We start from the raw sequence: 21,802 nt of genomic DNA, 5'->3' as shown, positions 1-21,802 counted from the left end.
GCAAATATTTTACTGTGTTGACTACATTTTATCAAACCAGTTCCTTGTTGTCAGACATTTAAGCTCTTGTCATTTTTCTAGGTATAAACAATACTCCCAAAGTTATCCCTGGAAACTGAACATCCTTGATGATCCTCTTAAAATAAAGGTCTTAAAGTAAAAATATTGGGTTAAAAAAGATGGGCAGACTTTCTAGACTGTCCCTTTTCTGAAAAATTGCTCCAAATCCCATACCCGTTCATACTAGGGTAAGTGTCAGAGGAAACATAATCAAAGAAATCTCACACACGTACAAAAAAGAGATTGTAGTAAAGGTACCATTCCATCAATTTCCTTAGGTTTCACTTCAAGAGATTTCCTTTATGCAGGTGGTTATTTGCAAATCTAGTAACTACAGTAAAATGATCCTCAGAAGGAACTATCTAACCTTGAGGCCATGTGTGCTATTCAGGTGATTCAGTTTCTACAGAAATTTTTGTTTTTATGTTGCCAGGTGATAATAAGCTGTTTTGGTACAATCCCTGAGGGAATTTCCAGCTGAATTGAGGGGTTTAGAATATTACAGACCCAGAGTGTGAGCTATGAATAGAAATAAACTAGGGTAGAAGGGAACTTGTGTAAGCTATTTCCTCTGGACAATGGCAATGTCTACTGTGAAAGGATTTACAAACTAGAGGAAACTTTGAGTCACTCAAATTTGAGCTCTGATGCGGATGACTGAGGTCACAGGGTCGTCAAAGCCCCTTTTGGTGGGCGGAGAGTCTGAGTTCCAGTGTTGAAGGAGACAAGACCCCAGCACCTGGGCAGGGGCAGCAGAGGAGGTGGAGGGGGCCAAGGAAAGAAGTGGGTTTTCATGTTAGACTGACGTGGATTTATGAATAGTTTTATCACTTGCTAAAGATGTGGCCTTGGGTAGACTACTTAACCTTTCTGGTCTTAGACTCTATACAATGGAGACAAGTATCCCCTACTAGGGCTGTTGAGAGAGTTCAGTGAAATAATGTGTGTAGAAATGAAGTACAGTAATTGACACAGAACTCAATAGTTAAGTTGCTATTATTACTATCATGGTTAATAATCGTTATTTCCATTTCCTTTGAGGATAGATTTAGGAGGGAAAAGTGCTTATGACTGATCATTATGCCTCTTTTTTGGATGCAGGGGTTCTTAACCTGGTGTCTAAGAACTCCTAAGAGGCCCATGGATAGATATCTGTGGTGGGAGGAGGTGTTAAACTTGGATGGGAAAAAAATTTTGTCACTGGTTTTATTAACGTCTATGAAAAATTAGTATTTCCTTTATTGTGACTGCAGGCAACAAATCACAGCAGTATCAGCAACACTGATTGTCCTTTGAGCAACAATACAAAATTACACATCTTTTCAATATCACATTAAAATTGTTGCATGTATCGCAAAATATCATTCAGTTGGAATCATATTTCAAAAGTACAGTAGGGCTTTCCTGGTGGCGCAGTGGTTGAGAGTCTGCCTGCCGATGCAGGGGACACGGGTTCGTGCCCCGGTCCAGGAAGATCCCACATGCCGTGGAGCGGCTGGGCCCGTGAGCCATGACTGCTGAGCCTGCGCGTCCGGAGCCTGTGCTCCGCAACAGGAGAGGCCACAGCAGTGAGGAGCCCGCCTACCGCAAAAAAAAAAAAAAAAAAAAAAAAAGTACAGTAGTTCTTAGACTCTCCCCTCCTTAGCCCACTGCCAGATCACACATGATCATTGTTTTCCAGTCTACAGATGTTGGTGTGATGGAGCTGCCTATCAAGACAACTACCTTATAATTTAAAAAAATATTTTGATAAAATAGATATCTGGGTTTACTTTGTCATCCTATGTCTTTGTTTTATGCATCTTAAACAGTATTCTTCAAAGGAGTCCATAAGCTTCACCAGACTGCCAGAAAGACAGAGGCACAAGAAAGATTAGACCCCTTTGGGCAGGAGAACTGGCTCTTAGGAGGAGTTCTGCTGTCTAACAGCCAGTGAAGTTTCTTTATTCACTAGCTTGTCTGTTGCATAGGCCAATAAACACCGAAAGCTGACAATTTCTGAAGACAATTCCCAATAGGTCAGGGGATCCTGTCACTGGAGAGAGCCTAACCATACAACAGATGTAAGATATCGAGAGAAAATGTCTGTTACACTCCTCAGGAGCTGGATGTCTGCAGCACCCAGTGGAAAGGAAGGTTGCCTAACTAGGATGATGGCCCAAATGCAACGATAGCAGAGGAAGGTGGAAGAGGAGGGAGAAGATGAAGAAAAGAAAGTGGGATAAAGAAACCAGAAGACACAAAGCCCCTAGCAATGGAGACCGTACAACCTGCAGACTGGAAAAAAAAAAAAAAAAGGGAGAAAAAAGGAGGAACTTGAAACAAAGGATGATGAAACTAAACAACAAAACGGTAGTGAATACTTTATTTGTTGTATTTAAACAAGCAAATTTGGGGGGCGGGGTATTTCCTCATGGTCCTCCCGCCCTTCCTCCGCCATGTTCCCATGATGCTGATCAACTGCTTTATTCCGTTCCCCATCTTTCTTCTTGTCCAATTATCCAGGCCTTTCTCTTTTTAAATCCATGATCCTCAGTCCTGTCTTTGAAGGACGAAAAGCTTTCCACGTGTTAGGAAAATTCAGGATCTGGTAGTCCTTGCGACAACTCGCTGCATGTGTATTTTGACTCACTCATTTGGCTTCGCGCATTCTCAACCTGTCCTCCCACGCCAGGGAAGTATCTGTCTCTTTTATAACACGAATCAATTCAAAAGGTCCCTTGTTAGAGATTTGCAGGCATGCAAATGGGAAACACCATATAAACAGTGAAAAAATACATCTTTTCAGGTTGTTGGATTTTCTCCTTAATGGTCTTTAAAAAAAGCAACTTGAAATCATTCATTTCATAAACACATGCACATATAAATATTTACAGTAGTAATCAGAATGTGATATTTATCCTTGTAATGTTTCTCAAAAACGTGACCTCAGCCAGGGTTTATCTCAGGTAGGCTGAGAACTGTCACTCAGTTTGTAAATTACCTCCAGAGTGTGGTTTATTTTCTTATTCCTAAAAAAAAAAAAGATTTTTTTTGCTAAATTCAAACACTGACATCCCGTGAAGATGCCAGTCTTTATACTCACTTATAAAAGTAGAACATGTGCTGTATGATACACTAGTACAAAGTTTTACAAATTATTACAAGTAAATTATATAAATTACAGTGACATTGAGGAAGATTGTAGTTTTATCTTGGGGTAGTTCTTCTAGCAATCATATTGCTGTAAAGAAAATGAAATAAGCATCAGGTTCTGATCAGGCTAAACAATGATGACATTTCAGTGCTTTAAATTCCTGTTTTAAGCAAACGTAAAGCAGACTGATCTCAGCTTCAGCAGAGGTTGGATCAGCAACACTGAGAGCTTTGACAAGGCTCACAAAATGTTTCCTAAACAAACCAGACTGTTGTCTTTCCCCAGTAAAAGCTGCAGAAAGAGGCCATGGAAACTGCAGTTTACGATGCTTGGCTGGCTTTGAATATGCTTGGGGTGGGTTTTTAATCCCAGGGATTTAAGAGATAATGCTTTGGGATTTTCACAACTGATGGGGGCTCAAGGCAGGCAACTTTTGAATTAAATGCTACAGAGTTACAGATTTGACTCATCTACATTAAAAACCTTGCTCTTTGAAACTGTCTTTTGTCTTACAAACAAACTTAACAGATCTGACCTGCAGTGTCTGGGAAGAAGCCTCCCTACTGCGACTCAGATGGGAAACCCAGTGGGATTCTTGGTTGCCCCCCACCACTCAGAGGAGAGTGTCATTCTGCCGAACACTACAGCAATTTTGGTCGTTGACATTTATGCCCGCCCCCCAAATGCACCAGCGCTGAAGTGCAGTGGGTTCTCACCTAATTTAAACTCTGCCTTGTAGGAAATTCAAGGCTAAAGATAGGTTATTTTATAGTAATCCCGAGAGCATTCTTTGCCTCCCCCCCCAACCATATTGCCTGGAAACGACTCCAAATTGAAGGCTTTCCACTCTGCTGTTTTCTTGGAAATTTGGCAGGCTCCCAAGGCAATTATTAGTCTTGCTTTATTTGCCTGATAAGGAAATCTAGAATTTTATTTTAACTTCCCCTCAAAAATCGTAGAAAGTTTCCATCTATGTTCAGCAAAGTTTTTCATCGTAGCAATGGGCTTTTCGTTTTCATTAGGTTTTGTCTTATTTTGAAAGAAAGTTAGGAGGCCTTGAACCAGAGAAATGAATGGTTACGAAAATACAAATTAAGTAAGTTTTTGTTTATCTATTCCTGCTTTACAGAATAAGACATTTAAAAAAAAATTGGACCAAAGCTGGACTTCCATCAATTCAGTAATATATGTTTTTTAGGAAAATATAGAAACAAAAACTTTCTTTATTAACAAATGCGTATTTCTCCTCAAAATCATATCCCCAGGAAACAAGTGCTTCCTGGTTTTCTTTCACAGTGAAAGGCTTTTAATGAGCTGCTATTCAAAGGCTACTAGTGATTCTCTAGGCTTAGCTGTTTGGGCATTATTGTGACTCCTTATTAGGAAGGAACTGTAGAAAACCCAACAGAACAGCAAGTGCTGCATACAGGTTAAGAGAAGGAGCTGTGGCATAAAATGACCCAGGGTTTGAAGCCTGTTACTTCCTTACTAGGTGATCTTAGAAATGTTGCTCAATCTCTGCATCATAGGCTTTTCTGGAATAGGGGTTTAGCACAGTGCTTAGGGCAATGGATGATGGCTATTACTTGTGTATACTGGTTGGGAATGTGAGAGCAAGCAATGAAAGGACACTTCTTTTGTGTCTCTGCAACCAGAGCAGGGGCAGTGGGTTAGATCCTGAAGGGGCACTCTGTCTATGGGTGACATTGTTTTATATACACAGGGCCAGCTACAAAAAACCAAGATAACCCAGTGACTGTGGCACTCAAGGAAGCTTACTATTGAGAGCAAAACTGAATGCTGTAAATGCTATGCCACAAAAAATGGAATAAACACTGGTAGTTGGAGCAAGGTTTGATTTTGGCTTTTTTCTCTAGGATGAAAACTATGGTGCATTTTTACACAGGTTCTTACCTGTTGGCGAGAGCAGCAATAACCACAGATGCCTCCAAGCACTCCGTTTATTATTTGAAAGAGACACAAGATGAATTCAATTCCACCAAGTGCCAAGAGGATAGAAAACAGAGAGACATTCCATTCCACTGCATGCTTGGGTTCAATGCATTGGGACCATGTGGAGCTATCCATAAGGTAACTGTGGATTAAAAGAGAAACTTCTGACATATGGCCACACCCAGTGGGATGTCTCATAAGCATACTTTTTGTGTGGTGTTTTTTCATTAATCAATAGATTTCTTCAGTGCCCTATATCAGATTCTTCCAATCCAAGTCATTCCACAAAATGAGGAATTTAGCCCAGATGTTGTTGCTGTAGTAAACAAGAAATTCAACAAAGATTATGGAACACTCGGTGTGGGTTAGACATTGAGACAGAGGTGGGGATATAATGGCCTGGGTTCTGTCCTGGAAAAGCATCGCTTAAGAGAAGAAACAATAGCTAATCTCAGTGTAACCAGTACACTGATCAGGTAAACCAAGGGTAAAAGGGCCATAGAGGAAGGACACCTAACTTAGGCCAGGGAGAAGAGCTGCTTATCCATCTAGTCCACAAGTCTGAGCTCCATGAAGGTAGGAACCAGACCTATTCATCATTGTATATCCAATTCCCAAGCCAGTATATGGCACATAGTAAGTACTCAACACGTTGGAAAAGTCATCGAATGATGAATAACAATCCGAAGTCACTGTAAAATGTTAGCAAGCCATACTGGGGTCATTATCTGAATATATATATTCTTCATGAAATAGGATTCAATCACGTGGGAAAATCTAAGATTGACTTAATTCCACTAAGAGATCTGGTATAATTCTTTCCTTATCACTTCTTCCTACCACAACAGAACAAAAGGGCTGCAAATTAGAGACCTCGCCTTGGAATGGTTCACTGAGCCAATCAGAAATTCAATTTGTTGATTACATACAAAAAAATTCTGTTCTTCTGGCCCGGTCTTTCTGCATGTAAAGTGGAACAAAAGTCCATAATTTCAGAACACAATATAAAAAAAATTCTTTGGCTCCACTTGGCTATTGAGCAGCTAACCACTGGCTTGTTATTCCCCATATTGAAATCTCTGGACAAGTTGAAATTAGGAATAACACAGAAGCAGGAGGTTTCTTGAAGAAGCTGGGGTGGATCACGAGAGGGGCTATAAAACAATCAGCTATAAAAAAGTTTAATGATACTCTCACCTCTCCTTGGATTAATCATAATGTTTTTAGAGGTGGGTTTGTGCAGTAGATCATATGTTTTTGTATACATGTGTAACCAATTTGTACTGGTACATTCAGTATGTTCACAACAAAGCATGAAAAGTATGAGCTGAAAAATCATGATCAATAACGATTTTGAACACCAAAACTTCAAACTACTGTGAGTGCTGATTTTCCTTCAGAAGCTACCATTGGGCTGTACCTGTTGAAAGCTAGTAGATAATATGAACAGCTAAGAATGGCAGTGCTCATGCTGAGTCAGCTTCTGTGACAAATATTTTATACATGGTATCTTATTAATCCTCCAGACAACTGCCACTGGCTTTACTTTACAGATGAAATAACTGAGATGCAGAGAGCTCAGTTCACCTTTTCCTGGTTACTGAGACAGGAAATGCAGAGCTGAGATTGAACTCAGTCTATCTAATTCCATATTCATGATCTGATGACTTCATTATATGCTACAAAATTCATGGGAGACAAACATTCTTGAAAATATAAAGGCATTTCAAATTCACTATTCTTATTATTTTCACTCATGAATCTCATTACTAAACCTTTCAAAATTCAAAACAGAGTGTCATTCATTTATCATCATGTACATCAGTTTCTATCAGCTATTTCTGTTCTTTTCTCAATAATGGATAAGAAATAAGTATCAACATAAAACAATGGAGCCACTTAAATTTTCCTGATGTTAAAGTCATGAATAAGATCTGTCTTATACAGCCTGATCACTTTAAATAAAGGGTGTGTTATACACAGTTATTATGTTATATGTGAGTGTGTGTGTGTGTGTGTGTGTGTCTGGAGGGGGGTAGTATGATTGACCCTGGGCTTTGGTTAAATTCATATGGTTTTAATCCATATTATATAAGGATTCCATAATATTTTCTTAGAAAATAGTAAAATTAGCCAATTGCTCTGGCATAGTATACACACTGTATAAGCACAAACTTCACAGCTAGGCTGTCTGGGTTCAAATCATGACTGCCATGTCTTAGCAATGTGACTTTGGATAAGTTACTTCATCTCTCTGTGCCTCCATTTCCACATCTGTAAAATGGAAGCAATAGTGGAAGTCACCTCATACCGTTATCACAAGGACTGAGTCAGTGAATCCATTAAAAAGCTTCTCTGGGTCAGGGACTGGGCATTCATCCTCCAATACCCCTTGCCTAAATTGTGCCTGAGTTAGTGAGAATAAACCTGGTTGAGAGGATGGATGAATGAATGGTTGATGCCTTTTTAGTTTGATGGGTTTACCACTATACACACGTGGTGGATAAGAATGTGTGCGACCTGATGGGGGTCAATCACTTACCCTCCTTCCGTGTTGGCAAAGGTGTAGTTCCATTGGCCACTGGCATCCAGACATCTTGGTCCTTCCGCTAAGCCCAGTGCTGCCACGATGACGCAGTAGCCAGATCCTGCAATTCCGATGAGAGCGGCCAGTACAGAAGAAAACATCTAGGGGAAGGAGGATGACCAGAAGTGAGGCACAGAGCGTTGCAGCTACCTCTGAGGGACCACTTCCCCACCGGCGCAGGAAAACCTACCGCGCATCTTTTGCCGCAGTTTTCGTTGCCGCCACAGCCGCAGCAGTCGTCCTGTTCCAGCCCCATGAAGATGAATGCTGGCAGGAGCATCTGTTTAGAAAACACGCAAATTAAAGTCATTGTCTTTCCCCAGGTCCATAGGGTCAGTCAGGCTCAGCATCTTTTGGTAAAATATTTTTCTTTCTGACACTGTTGAATGTCTTTGGGTTAGGTTAACAAAATATCTCAAAGAATGTAAACTCTGAGGAGAGAAAAAACCCTCTAGAGGGTAATATCCCTCTGTTTTCATGTAATGTATCACATTAGGTAGGGTCAGGTTGTAGCATGGGAGGGGTAAAATAATTACCTATAAATGTGTTAATCCATAAGAGTTCATAACATAGTTCCGGAGGTAAACTCTGTTTGGAAACTATTAAACCCTGTCTTTTAAGTCTGTTCGTTTGTATGTTTTCCCTTGAAAAGCATAGAAGATAACAACAAATCTTCAACAGAATAATTGAAACTTTTTATAAACAAGAGAGATGAAAGCTCTGTATAATAGAAGTGAAGTGCTTCTTTGAAGACACACTGCATGGTTGTAGCTTCACAATAAAGCTCTTAAAATAACATAAGTTGGAAATACTTTGAGTTCAAGATCAAAAGAAGTTTAAACAAGCAAGGTGTTGTCTTAAAGACAAATGATTATGAAATTAACTATACCTCAAAAAATAAAACAAAACAAAAACAGACCTGAAAACTAGTGGGGAAAAAAAAAGACAAACGATTATGTTAATATGATGGTAATGCTTAAATTCAAAGCAGATTTGCCATACCATAGTTAGTGTATTAAGTTTAAGTATCCTTTACTTGACTAAGAAAAATATTCTGTGTGGTATTAGCAATTCCATAAAACTCCTCTTCAAAATTCTCAGTCCCAGCATGTCAAAGTGGCAAACTCAAGTTTGTCCACATTATTTCCATGCTGTAGTTGAAACTAATACTTTCTGCTCCCAGGTTGGCAGGCAAATTCCTCTCACTTCACTTCAAAACAAACCTTGGGACAAACAACACATTCCACTATTACCTTCAGACACTGATTTGCTGCTAACTGAAGGATTTTTCCTGAATGCCACACCCCAGGCTTACATAAAGGAGAAAATGTATAGTCCTTTCCCAATAGCCATGCACTCACAATTCAATATTTTTCTCTGTCACTGATGCCTGAGAATAAACAGCAGAGAATTTGGATCCAAAACTCTGTTGATTTAGACAGAGAACCAGTGGACTTCTCCCAGCTCCCCAGAGCAAAGGTTAAATGACTACCTGCTCCAGGACTAGAAACTATAGCTTTTCAAATCTTATTTAAAAGTGAGTATCTGTTTCTAGCTGTAAAGTAAGAGAGTTTAGCAAAAAAGTAGTCCACTTTTCATTGAAAGGGGATTTAGTAAAACAACATCTAGTAAAATCAATACACTATGCCTATCTCAACTTTCGTATAATCTGCTTTCAAAAGAAGAATGAACGAAAATCCTGGATTTGGAAACGTGCCTCATAGAAAACTTTCTATGAAAACATCTCGTCTAACAAGAAAGAATTTTTTAAGGCTGGAATGATTCTGAATGACTTACCAGCAAACCTCCTCCTATGATGCCAGAGAAGAACCACACAAAGTGGCTAAGATGGTCTTCAGAAGCGTACTTTGTTTCCCCATTGGGAAAGTACAGCAAGATATTAGCTACAATGCAGAGGATGGAGAGCCACACCAGAGAATGTCCGATGCATCGCGCGCATTTCCCGTAGCACATAGTGGCGGAGTTTATTTTCCCCCCCTTCACTCTGCGCCTTGGCTCGGTGCTGGCCCAGATTAGATGAGAGCGCGCCCGTCTGCGGAGAAAGCCAAAGCCATTCTCAGCCCATTCCTACAACCTCTTAAATACTCTGAGTTCTAAGTCACTGGGTGGATGAGGTACTTGGCTTTCATTGGTCCTGATTGCAGGCTCCGGTTGGGGGCGGGCGTGGGGTGGGGGAATGTCCCGCCCTTCAAATGAAATCCTTGGGACGAGCGAAACCAGGGGCAGGACTTGAGAAACAGCTTCAGTCATAGGCAAGAGAGAAGATGATTAATCCTCCACAAGGAATTCACTGTGTAACTCCTTCGCAGGATAAAAAAAATCCACAGGAAAGTCTAATATAACTTTCCAGTAAGTGCCAAGCGTCCACAGCATGACAGTTCTGGTTGAGGCTGTGATTTTGTTCCATGCAGCTGTCTGGACAGCTTCCAGTCTGAGGGCTCTGTGTTCCCTTTCACCTCTGCACTGATTTAATCCGAGACCTGGGGCAAGTCTCCTGAGCTCTGAGCTCGTTCCCTTGTCTGTTAAAGGCAAGGGGTCCAAGCCATCACCCACGGATTTAAGGAAGCTTTTGGGAAAATGACAGAGCTGCCTTCTTTCCTCTGCCTCTGGTGTGCTCGGCAGGACTGCGCCTACCGTCCAGCCTTCCCGGACATCTGCCTCCAAAACAAATCTGGCACCAAAACAAAGGTGGCATTAGCCAACACAAAGGGCTCAGGCACCTTTTTATTCCTGAGTACTGCAGTCAGGCGAAGGGTTGCCAGGAAGGTCTAAGGGAGGCCTAAAGCCTGGGAGAAGGATTAAAAAGAATAAGAAAGAAAAAGAAAGGAGGAGAGAGAAAGGAACTTGGCAAGCAGAGTGGGGAAACAAGATTGAGAGAGTCTGGAATTACTGGGAGAAACACACATGGTTGAGCAGGGCACAGGGGCAAGCGGTAGTCTACCAGTCAGATCTGTTGCAGGCTCAAAAGGCAAAGCAGAGAGAGGGTGTTAGACTAACTTTCTGGTACGGTTATCTTGCAGAAGGAGGGGTCGGATTCTGAATAATTTTAGCCCTTGAATAGCAGGTGGCACCGGACAGCTGGGTGTGGGGAGGACTGAGTGGCCAGGTGAGGCCAGGAGGACTGGAGGGACCCCATCACCAGGACAAAATGGCGAGTACAAAATAGAGGCAAAAGGTCAAGATGAGGAGTTGTTAGTTCAAAAGAGGAAGGTGAGCCCCACCGGTGAATCTAGAAGCTCAGGCTGAGGCCAGTGTCTGAAGGATTCGGATCAAATCTAGAGGGCAGGACACATACCAAAACTGAGCAGCCAGCTGGGGTTAATGATGTGCGATCCAGACTGGGAAAAGGACCCCAGAGGAAACATATGGCCTGAGTGTACTAAGAAGGATGAGTATCCAGAGTGGCCTAAGAAATAGATGGATGGAAAACCGAGTGCAGACCCGGAAGCCTGAAACCACCCACCTCCTCAGTTATAGGGAGGCAGGTCTTCACAAGGACATTAATCCATCACCACCATGCATCCAAAAACCAGGCACGTGTGCCCTCTGTCCTGGCTTTAAGTCCTACTGGAAACGGGATTCCACTGGTGTCAGGGTCTGGGGTGGCAGTGCAGGTGAATGACTGGGTCCTCTGTTGAGGCATCGTCATTCTAACCCTCACCTCTGAGGACCTATCCCATAGATAGAGGTCAAAAAGGGGGAGAGAGGTCCTTTGACGACTTTGTCTCCAAGTGCGTAAGTTCCCTTCCTCCTTCTCTACCCCACCCCTACTGTCAGGGGTGCAGGGAGAAGAGAGGGAGGGGGAGCTTGGAAAGAGAAAGTCTGAGGTGACAGGCCAACTCTGCTCTCTGCCAGCTTTGAGGATCAGGCAAGTCGCGTACATTCCTGGGACTCTGTTTCCTACTCTCTAAGACAAGGGGCAGGACTCAATCAGTGCTTCTTAAGTTTCTGAGTCTTGTAATGGTATGGACGCCCCCCAGAAAAAGAACTATACATATGTGCAAACACACACATTTTTCATTCCACTCCTGGGGGTGCACGGACTCCCTGAAGCCCGTTAGTGGATCCTTTCCCACGTTGCTCGAGATGTGGCCTGTCCAGAGACCACTTGCATGACAGAGGCAGATTCCTGTTCCCTTGCTGGACGTCCTGAATAGCAATTTATCAGCATGGGGTCCAGTCACCGGCATTTTTTACAAACATTTCAAATGGGTCTTATGTTCACTCAGGTTTGGGGATCACTGGTCCAGTCCACAGCCCAGGAAAGTCTCATTTGTATTAGATGTTCTCTAAGGCCACTGTCACCACCAATGGCGCCTCAGCTCTACCAGAAGACAGTGCATGCACGAATTGTGGCGGCACGTCACAACTCAGCATAAGGTGCTTTCAGGCTTGAGCTGACAAAATTCTCTTGTAATATGGAATCCCTTGCCCTTGCCCACCCTCTGTGTCTACCCCTCAGCTGATAAATTAAGCAGGGTCTTTTCTGTTTCAGCTCTCAGTGTAAGACCACATATGGTTTTCTGGACAATTTCTTTAACCACTTGGCTCTGGTCCTAGCCAGACTTGGCCCAACAGATGACCCTGGCCTTCTTCCTGGCCATGAACTCTCAGTTTCCTGTGCAGACCTGCTATCGCCATGGGTTTCTTTCCACACTCCAACTCCTACCGCTGGCAGTTCCCCCACCTCTACCTTCCTGTCTTCCTTGTTCTGTGTCTTATCTTCTTCCACGGCTTCAAGCTGTAGGATTCTGCTCATACATCACCTCAAAGAGGCCTTTCCTAGGACCCTACCTTATGATGCTGTGCCCCGCCTCAGGTACTCTTCATCACATGCCCCTGTTCTGTTATCATCCCGGAACTTATCATCCCTGAAATTATTCTATGTATTCACTTGTTTCCTCTTCTGTTGTCTGTCTTCCCCTCTCCTCCCCTCTGACCGGAGAACCCTTTCTGCCTCGTCCACCATTGCTTCCCCAGTGCCTGGAACAGTGCCTGGTGCATAGTAGGTGCTCCGTAAATTTTTGCTGAAAATTGAATGAATAAATAAATGGATCAATGACTTTTTAAGGCTATTCTTAGCAGGCTGGTGCTCCAGTCCCTCAACTCTATTTTGCCTCTCTGTGAGCCCACAGTCTCACTCCAGAACCCTCTTAGCTTTGGAGTCCATAATACTGCTCCTTGACCCTGCCACTGCCTGGCTGTTTGCTTGGGGCGAGTTATCAACGATTCTGTCCCTCAGTTTCTATCATTCATTGGTTCACCAATGTTTATTGAGCTCCTACTATGTTTTCTAAGTGCTGGGGATGCAGCAGTAAACAAACAAAAATCCCTTTAAGAAGAGTCCATTCTATCAGAAGGAGACAAATAAAAAGTAGTGCTAAATAAATAAAATACATTGTGTATTGGTGATAAGTGCAGGAAAGCGGACTGAATGGGTGAGGAAGAGGGCCTCTGAGACAGGATAATAATAGAACCTACATCAGAGAGTTACGATGTATGAAGTGAGTCAACGTGTCTAAGGTGTGAAGCACCTGGCATTCAGCAATCACCCCTTAAATGTTACTTATTATTACTATTTTCATCGACACACTCTCCCAGGCAAGATGTCTCTACTCCCTTTACCATTCATTATATCTACGTCCCTAATATTCCATCTCTCCAATATACACTGGGTCCCTTTATTCTTTTTTGTGACTAATTTTTAAATACTGGAGCTCCAACAATTATTAAAAGTTCACTTTTATCTCCCTCATTGCATCTGGAATCAACCTCAACTGACAAATACCTTTGGAAAGAGGGGTTTATCCTGCACTACAGGACTGGTCTGTGAGCACATTTTAGGTCTGCTGTCCCCCCGCCAGAGGGCCCTGCTCTTCCTCCCTGCCCCATTCCATCCACACAGCTTTGTTCCCTAGGCCAAACTCATCACTTTTCCGTGACACCTCCCGTCACACCCCTGCCTACCTCCCAGAGGCTCATCACTCCCACTTTGCCCTTAACACACCCCCACTGAGCACCCATCAGACCACGATGCACTAATGTGCATCCTCACCAGCTTCCCCAGCTCCACTGAGGTCCTAGAGAGGTTATCTTTTCTCCTCTGAAGGCACAACAGCTAACACAGTCAGGCATTTAGTTGGCTGCCAATAAATATTTGTGAAATTTTGTTCAAATCCATAGGGAAGTTGAATATGGTCAGTTCAAAGATGATTTGCTCTTAAGTGAAGCCAAAATGTCTTATGAAAAGTTAGGCAAAATTGACATTTGTTTTGCTTAAATTAGAAAAATTTCAGTTTTACCCGTCATGCACATGAGCAGCTGCCATGTGCCTCTTATAACGAGCTCTCCTAACCATTTGACCTGTGGAATGTGACTTCAAGAATAATTCCAAGGAAAACTCCTTTTGATAATATCAAGATAATATCAATGTAAGCATAGGTTGTAATGTTGGAAGAAGCCTCAATAGAGTGAATGGTTCAGCTCCCACCCCTTCACAGAATCTTTATGGTCATTTTAGTTAAACCCACAGGGATTAAAGACTCCTCCCAATGTCATCTAGCTAGTGGGCAGTAGAAAGCAGTTACCTTTAAGAACTAATGTCAGTGGTCTATGATTCTATGTGGTTGTGGGATTCTAAGAGGAAGATTCTAACTCATATCTCTTGTCTCCTGGTTGCTTTCTTCCATGTGTATTTTGCCTTCCTTGTTGGGAAAGCACTAGTTTCTCACTCAACTGACACTTGAAAAACATAACCATTCGTAAATAATAACCATACTCATTAGAGCTCTTTTGATTATAAATAAGAGAAGCCAGTTCCAACTGCTTTAACCAAAGGGACATTAGTTATGAACTCCAAAGGTAGGGATGCAGATGGGATGGTGGGAATCATGGACAAGGGGAACCAAACTCTGTGAGAAATCCAGAATGTCCTCCTCAATCTCCGTCTTATGTTTTTGACTCTTCTGTCCATAACTTCATTCTTCTTAATGAAAACTTGTTTTCTCTCTCACAGGAAAGAATACGGCTACTGACGATACCCAAGTTTACATTTTCCTCTGTTCAAGAGACCCATCCGAACCCCAGATCCTGAGGGAAGGGAGTTGCACTGGACAAGACTGGGACGCGTGCCCATGCCTGGGGGGCCTGAATAACTTGCTGCAAGAAGCCATCTCTGCAACCGTGTATATGGAGGAGCAGGCATCCTCAGGGAAAGGTGAGCATTGGACCAGGTGGAGAAACCAGGAGCTGTTCTTTACTTGAAATTGAAGTCAGGGTATCCAACAACAGTAAGAGGAAGGCAGAGAGAGGGAGCAGTAGTGAGCCATCCTACCCACAGCTTCCTGGCTTTCCCCTCACTTTAGATTGTAGCTCAATTTATTCTTGGGTCGAAAATAAGCTTCTTGGCAAACTCACAATGAGTCACCAGTCCACACCTGTCAGAATGGCCATCCTCAAAAAGACCACAAATAACAGATGTTGGTGAGGATGTGGAGAAAAGGGAACCCTGTACACTGATGGGAATATAAATTTGTGCAGCCACTGTGGAAAACAGTATGGAGGTCCCTCAGAGAACTAAAAATGGAACTACCATATGATCCAGCAATTCCACTCCTGGGTATATATCCAAAGAAGACAAAAACATTCATTCAAAAAGACACATGCATCCCAATGTTCACAGCAGCATTATTTACAATAGTCAAGATATGGAAGCAACCTAAATGTCCATCAACAGATGAATGGATAAAGAAGATGTGGTACATATATACAATGGAATATTATTCAGCCATAAAAATTGAAATAATGCCATTTGCAGCAACATGGGTGGGCCTAAATAAAGATTATCATACTAAGTGAAGTCCGAAGGAGAAAGACAAATACCCTATGTTATCACTTATATGTGGAATCTAAAATATAAAACAAACAAATGGAAATGCCAAAAAAAATAAGCTTCTTGGCCCAAGATTAAACCAGAGTTCCATTTTTTCCCCTCACCCATTTACTTCTCAGTTCCTTCATCTCCATCTGGTAGTTTTAGCTCAACATTTCACAACCATCATTTTACCCCCTCATCAAGCCAGGGAACTCCCTGGCCTCATTGCCATTTTCAGACAAGACACGGCCTGGGACATCTGCTCCATATTCTGAAGCTCCAGATGTGGGTCTAGCTCTCCCTTCTTGGGGGCTGTCTGCTCAGAAGGGCTGGCCTGCCCCCTTGTGGGACGGGTGAGCTGAGGGTGTCCGGAGCACGCCTATGACAACCAGCGCACAAATACTTTTAAGAGAGCAGGACTCTTGTTTTCTGATTTGAGTATCATTTCCTTGGGTTTTGTAACAGAGCCTGCCATATGAGATGGTGGAGGGCTTCAAAGATGATCTGAGTCTCAATGGACAATGGCCTGTGGGTTTCTAAAACCATACACACTGACAAAGCCCAAGGGAAACAGAGACTCTCCGAGGTGGGGCTAGGAATCTGCATTTTAAGAAAGCTCCCCAAGAAATTCGATGCACAGTCAGAGTTGAAAGCCATTGATGCAGGTGACCCAACTTTCTAGTTATTTTATAAATGAGGCCACCGAGGTCCAGAAGGGTTAATTTCAGTTCAGAAGAAAAGCCACAGATAATTAAAACAAAAACAAACCCTAAAAAATGAAAAGTGATTAATTCGTCTGTGTTTTTGGAACCCATCAACCAGGTGTTTCCCTTTGTGGTTCTCTTTTACTTCCCCAGATCCCAGCTGCCTTTGAGGAGGATGACAAAAACTGTTATCAAGTTACTGTGCAGTAGAGGAAGGAGAGAGGAACAATAATGTATAGACACGTGTCAGTTCTCCTGTGTGGTAATTGAGTTTTACAGCTGTCCTGTGGGGAGCTGTTTCCAGGTGAGGAAACTGAGGCTCATGTGGGTTATGCATGCAGGCTGAGGTCACGATGCTGGTGAGTGACACGTTCCGGACTCCTACTCAGGTATATCTGACTCAGACCCTCATGCTCTTCCCTTCACACGTTTGGCTTTTTTCTACTATTTCACCACACCCTCTCCAATGAAAAACGTTGATCAGATTTAAGGACTTTTAATTTGGCAGTTCTGAATAACATAATTCCCAGACATTAATCATTTGGGTTCTACTTTAATTAGATAAATGATTTTCAAGTTAACCTGGGAGGGGGAAAAATTAGGAGTATGGGATTAACAGATACACACTACCATATATAAAATAGATAAACAACAAGGATTTACTGTATTAGCAGAGGGAACTATAGTTAACATTTTGTAATAACCTATAATGGAAAAGAATTTTTTAAAATAATATAGTTATATACATATACACCTATAACCAAATCACCTTGCTGTACACCTGAAACTAACACACTATTGTAAATCAATTATACTTCAATTTAAAAAAATAAATAAAAATTTAAAAATAAAGTTAGCCTGGTGTTTTCAAATGAGACTTTCCACCAATGTGGGTTGAATGGTCAGAACCCTGGTGGACAGCACAGGACTAAGCCTATGGACAGTAGTCCATGAACTTGGCTTTATCGTAGCATAATAGAACTGTCAAAAATCAAGATATGTGTACCACTAAAAGTTTAAAAAAAGACTAATTTATTCTTTTTCTAGATTTGGTATAGGAGAGAAATAATAAACCTATTTTCATTTCCTTTACCCTAGTCTAATGTGTGAAAGGATTTCCCCACTTGGCCTTTGAGCTTATATAAAAAATATGCTTGCCTTTTTTTTTTTTTTTTTCAGAAAGGTTAGTGTGGAATTCTCTCCCCTGTTGCTTTCCTGTCATTTAAAATTCAGCCCAGTGGAGCTTCTGCCAGCCGGCAGTTGAAGATCACATAAGGAAGTAAGAGTGGTTGGCTCAGAGGTGATTTTTAGGCACCACTTTCCAGGAATCCCTGGTGACAGGGGATTGTGTGTGTGTGTGTGTGTGTGTGTGTTTGAGTTCTGAATAAAAAGAATCATCCTGCTGTACAGTTTTTAATTGTTTCTATGACTTCAGCACTCTCCAAGATTTAGATTGAAGCATAAATAAGAGGCAATGTGAACTTCTCCAAGTAACCACCTAGACCTCGTGGCCTTGCCACTCTCAGCCAAACTGGTTTTGTGGCTGTCAGTCAAACTCTAGCATGGCACAATTCCCACCGATACTGAATGAGCTGAAAACTTGGGTTACTGCTGATTTTGCCCCAGGGAATTTTACCCAGAACAGCATTACAACAGTGGAGTAGTTGAGACTTGGGGTGTGTGTGTGTGTGTGTGTGTGTGTGTATGTGAGAGAAAGACAGACAGACAGACAGACATCAAGGAAACATGGCAGACTTGGGTGGGCTCAAAGGCTCAGTTCTGGCCAAGGTGGACGCTTACCTTACTTTCTATCTCCCCGTTCATAGTTTCTACCTGGCACCAATGCAGGAGAACCGAAGTCCAAGTAAGCACTACCCCAGCATCTAGTACAAACACCATGCCTCAGATTTCCTCCCCAGAAAGGGAGTTGAGATTCTAATTAGCCGAATCATCTAGTGACAACTCCCTTCATTGTCGTAGGTTACAAAAACACAGTCACGTACTCTGGGAACCCTGATGGGAAATTTATTCCATTTTCAAGTTAAACAGTTAGCCTGGCCTGTTACAAAAGACTGAAAGATTCTTTAGAGTCATGGTTTCTCAACAATGCCTTCACAATGATTCAGAAATTACTTTTTCAGATTTAAAAGGTGAGGAATACTTGAGCAAGAATAACAAAGGGCCTGAAATACCAATTTGAAACATAAAAATCATCTAGAATATTTCTAATGCATTTGTTCCTTGCCCAGTAGGAACAAAATAAGCTTCTTTAGTGAGAGCCTTCAGGATAGCCGTCCCTCCGAGTAATTAAATCAGGAATTTGGGCTAGAGATACCAGTTGTCAAGAAGATATTATTAACAGCAGGTTCAGGATGTAGAAACCCTGCTCTGCCTTGCAGCTTCCTTTGCAGATGCAAGTTCTGGCTGTTCTCGCTCCCCGTCATGAGAAAACAGGGGAGAATGATTACAGGACCTTGTCCTTCTTGACCGCCTCCTCCTCCAACTTCCTGACTGTCTTCTCAATAGTCGTGGTGTCTTCTGAGGTGACTTGATGTTTTTAGGAATCAGAGTCCCAGACACAGGTTTGGCATGAGGATTGTGTGAGTTACTTTCTTTCTTTCTTCTTTTTTTTTTTAATGAAGAAGGAAGACAATGAACATAAATGAGTGCAAAGCATTTTTTTTCTTGAATCACATATGTGACATTTCACAGGAGGTCTTCTAGCTTCTCACAGTATATTAAAGACAATTTAAAAGCTATTGTGGGGAGTTCTTAAAGAAAAAACATTTCCATAAGAAGAATGAAGATCCCTGACAAATTCACTTTTTATTTATTTTCTAAAAAAGATGTAGGGCTTCCCTGGTGGCGCAGTGGTTGAGAGTCCGCCTGCCGATGCAGGGGACACGGGTTCGTGCCCCTATCCCGGAAGATCCCACATGCCGCGCAGCGGCTGGGCCCGCGAGCCATGGCCGCGGAGCCTGTGTGTCCGGAGCCTGTGCTCCGCAACGGGAGAGGCCACAGCAGTGAGAGGCCCGCGTACAGCAAAAAATAAAAAAAAAATAAAAAAAATAAAAATAAAAAAGATGTAGATTAAGGTTTTCCCCTCATTTTCATTCTTCCTTCAGAGCTTCTGATCAACATGAAGATCCTTCATTCAATAAATATTTACTGAATAACTGCTGTGTGCCAGGCCTGAGCCTGAGAACTTTACATGGACACCTCATAGCAACCTTTTGAGGTAGGCACTGCTATAAACACCATCACACAAGTGATCGATTATAAGAGACTCTCCCAAGGCCTTGCAATGTGTCCACGGTGGCCATGATTTGAGTTCAGGCAGTCTGGATCTAGAGCTGACCCTCTTAACCACTCCACCATATTGCTTCCAATCCAGGAGGTTTGGTCAGGTGAGAACAGGTATAGTCACAGATGTTAATACAATTTAAGTAAAATACACCTAGCACCCAGATACCGGTTTCTAAATTTTGGGTTGGCCAAAAAGTTCGTTTGGGTTTTTAGATGTTATGGAAAACCCTGAACGAACTTTTTGGCTAACCCAGTACCATTCTCCAATAAAAGGAACCAAGACCCTTTAGAGAAATGGCTGATTCTAGGGCTGAAGCAGCAAAATACAAGATGATTCTGGAATATCTTGTGCTCTGTGTTCTGTGTTCTTTTATGTAATAGTCAGTTAGATGTGGCCACAAGAGGAGACACAGTGGAAGCCTGGAAAACAAAATGTATTATACTCACAGCCCTGGAAACAGGATGCCACCCAGGGCCACATGGAAAAGACACTAGGGTGGTCAGGAGGCCGAAGGGGCAGGTGTGAGGGGAGAGCTTAGGCCACCATTGGTGGCATTTCAAGGACAAAGCAAGGCAGGCAGGGTAGACAGTTAGAATTGGCTAGTTTGAATAATTTCAGCAGGCTCTAAGCTATAGGGATTGTCCCTAGTTGCCTGGCACCTGGTCCTGGGATGATGAAGGCAGAGGAGAATTGTCTCCTGGAGTCATGGGCCAGATAGGGGCTATCTGGCTCTGGACTGATTAGTTTGCATGTCAAAGGCATGCTGGGCCTTTGCTATCTCTAAGAGCTGACTGGCCCCAGGAGGGGTAGTATCTCCCCAGCCAGAAATGTTATTAAGATACTGAAACATCATGATATATAGAAAATAAAAATATAAGCAATACAACCAGAAAGTAAGGAAGTGCTTAAGGGATGATGGATCCCTGTCAAAAGGACACAGGGGCCAGTTTTAAACAGCTTTCCCAAGCCAAATCTGGAACAGCTTGAGCATTAGCAATAGATTATGACTTGTTGAATAAAATAGGAATTCACAAGTTTATAGAGACATTAATTCATTAAAAGTTTGATGAAAATGTAATATTGACATTGTATCAAAGTATCTCCCTACAAAATGCTTACGATTTATAAAGGGGAAAAGAGTAACTGGAGAAACCTGGTGGACACAACCTTAATCAAGTGCTCCAAGTTAACAGCACCAGTAGTGAGACTAATGGATATCGTGAACCACTGGGTAGGATGCAAGGAGGATGCAGCATCACTGTGGTGGACTTTAATGTGGCCCCCATAATCCCACCTCCTGGTATTCATGTCCTTGTAGAACCCCCTCATCATGAGTGTAGGTGGGATCTGCAACTTCTTTCTAATTGATAGAATATGGCAAAAGTGATGGGAGTCATCCTGCGGTTATCTTACATCATATCAGCCTCCATCTTGCCAGCAGAACCATCTTAGAGTCTTGCTCTTCTTGCTGACTTTGAAGAAGCATGAGCTCTACAGCCAAAAGGAAGTAAACCCTGCCAACAACCTGGGTGAGTTTGGAAGCAGGTCCTTCCCCAGTAGAGCCACAAGATGAGAACTCAGCCCTTGACTGCACCTTGATATAGCTTCACAGGGCACTCAGCTACACTGAGCCCAAAGTCCTGACCCACAGAAACTGTGAGATAATAAATGTGTATCGTTTTGTTTTGCTTTTATAAATTTATTTATGTATTTATTTGTTTTAGCCTGCATTGGATCTTCATTACTGTGCATGGGCATTCTCTAGTTGCAGCAAGCAGGAGCTACTCTTCATTGCGGTGCACAGGCTTCTCTTGCTGCAGAGCTTGGACTCTAGGTGCACAGGCTTCAGTAGTTGCGGCACACGGGCTCAGTAGTTGTGGCTTGCGGGCTCTAGAGCGCAGGCTCAGTAGTTGTGGTGCACGGGCTTGGTTGCTCCACAGCATGTGGGATCTTCCTGGACCAGGGCTCAAACCTGTGTCCCCTGCATTGGCAGGTGGATTCTTAACCACTGCGCCACCAGGAAAGTCTCATGTGTATTGTTTTAATCTGCTAAATTTGTGGTAATTTATTGTGCTGTATAGAAAGTGAGTACAGTCACTTCTACAATATTCCCGCCAAAGATGCCTGCAATCTTCAAATGTGTCATAGGGATGAAATAAGC

At 42.4% G+C, this 21,802-nt stretch overlaps 1 protein-coding gene across 1 annotated transcript; it reads right to left on the bottom strand.

Annotated features, from left to right (window-relative positions):
• Nucleotides 1-2,411: 2,411 nt before the first annotated feature.
• Nucleotides 2,412-9,845, bottom strand: TM4SF1 (transmembrane 4 L six family member 1). The gene is made up of 5 exons (XM_081234687.1): nt 9,534-9,845; nt 7,927-8,016; nt 7,692-7,837; nt 5,111-5,291; nt 2,412-3,283 (listed from the first exon to the last, which is right to left on the bottom strand). Exons 1-5 carry the CDS (start codon nt 9,708-9,710, stop codon nt 3,269-3,271), a joined length of 609 nt encoding a protein of 202 aa, XP_081090813.1. The 5' UTR covers nt 9,711-9,845; the 3' UTR covers nt 2,412-3,268.
• Nucleotides 9,846-21,802: the final 11,957 nt, after the last annotated feature.

Source organism: Mesoplodon bidens (assembly GCF_964165515.1).
Source record: "Mesoplodon bidens genome assembly, chromosome: 5".
Lineage (NCBI taxonomy): Eukaryota > Metazoa > Chordata > Mammalia > Artiodactyla > Ziphiidae > Mesoplodon > Mesoplodon bidens.
Note: the sequence above shows the minus strand (reverse complement) of the source record. Positions and strands in the feature narration are given on the sequence as shown.

Bases quoted from the DNA above. Each gene is read 5' to 3' on its own strand.
- TM4SF1 (XM_081234687.1), bottom strand. From the start codon at position 9,710: ATGTGCTACGGGAAATGCGCGCGATGCATCGGACATTCTCTGGTGTGG. The intron at 7,838-7,926 runs GTAGGTTTTCCT...TCCTTCCCCTAG, and splicing joins ACTGCGGCAAAAGATGCGCG to ATGTTTTCTTCTGTACTGGC. The intron at 5,292-7,691 runs GTAAGTGATTGA...TTTAATCCACAG, and splicing joins TTTGCCAACACGGAAGGAGG to TTACCTTATGGATAGCTCCA.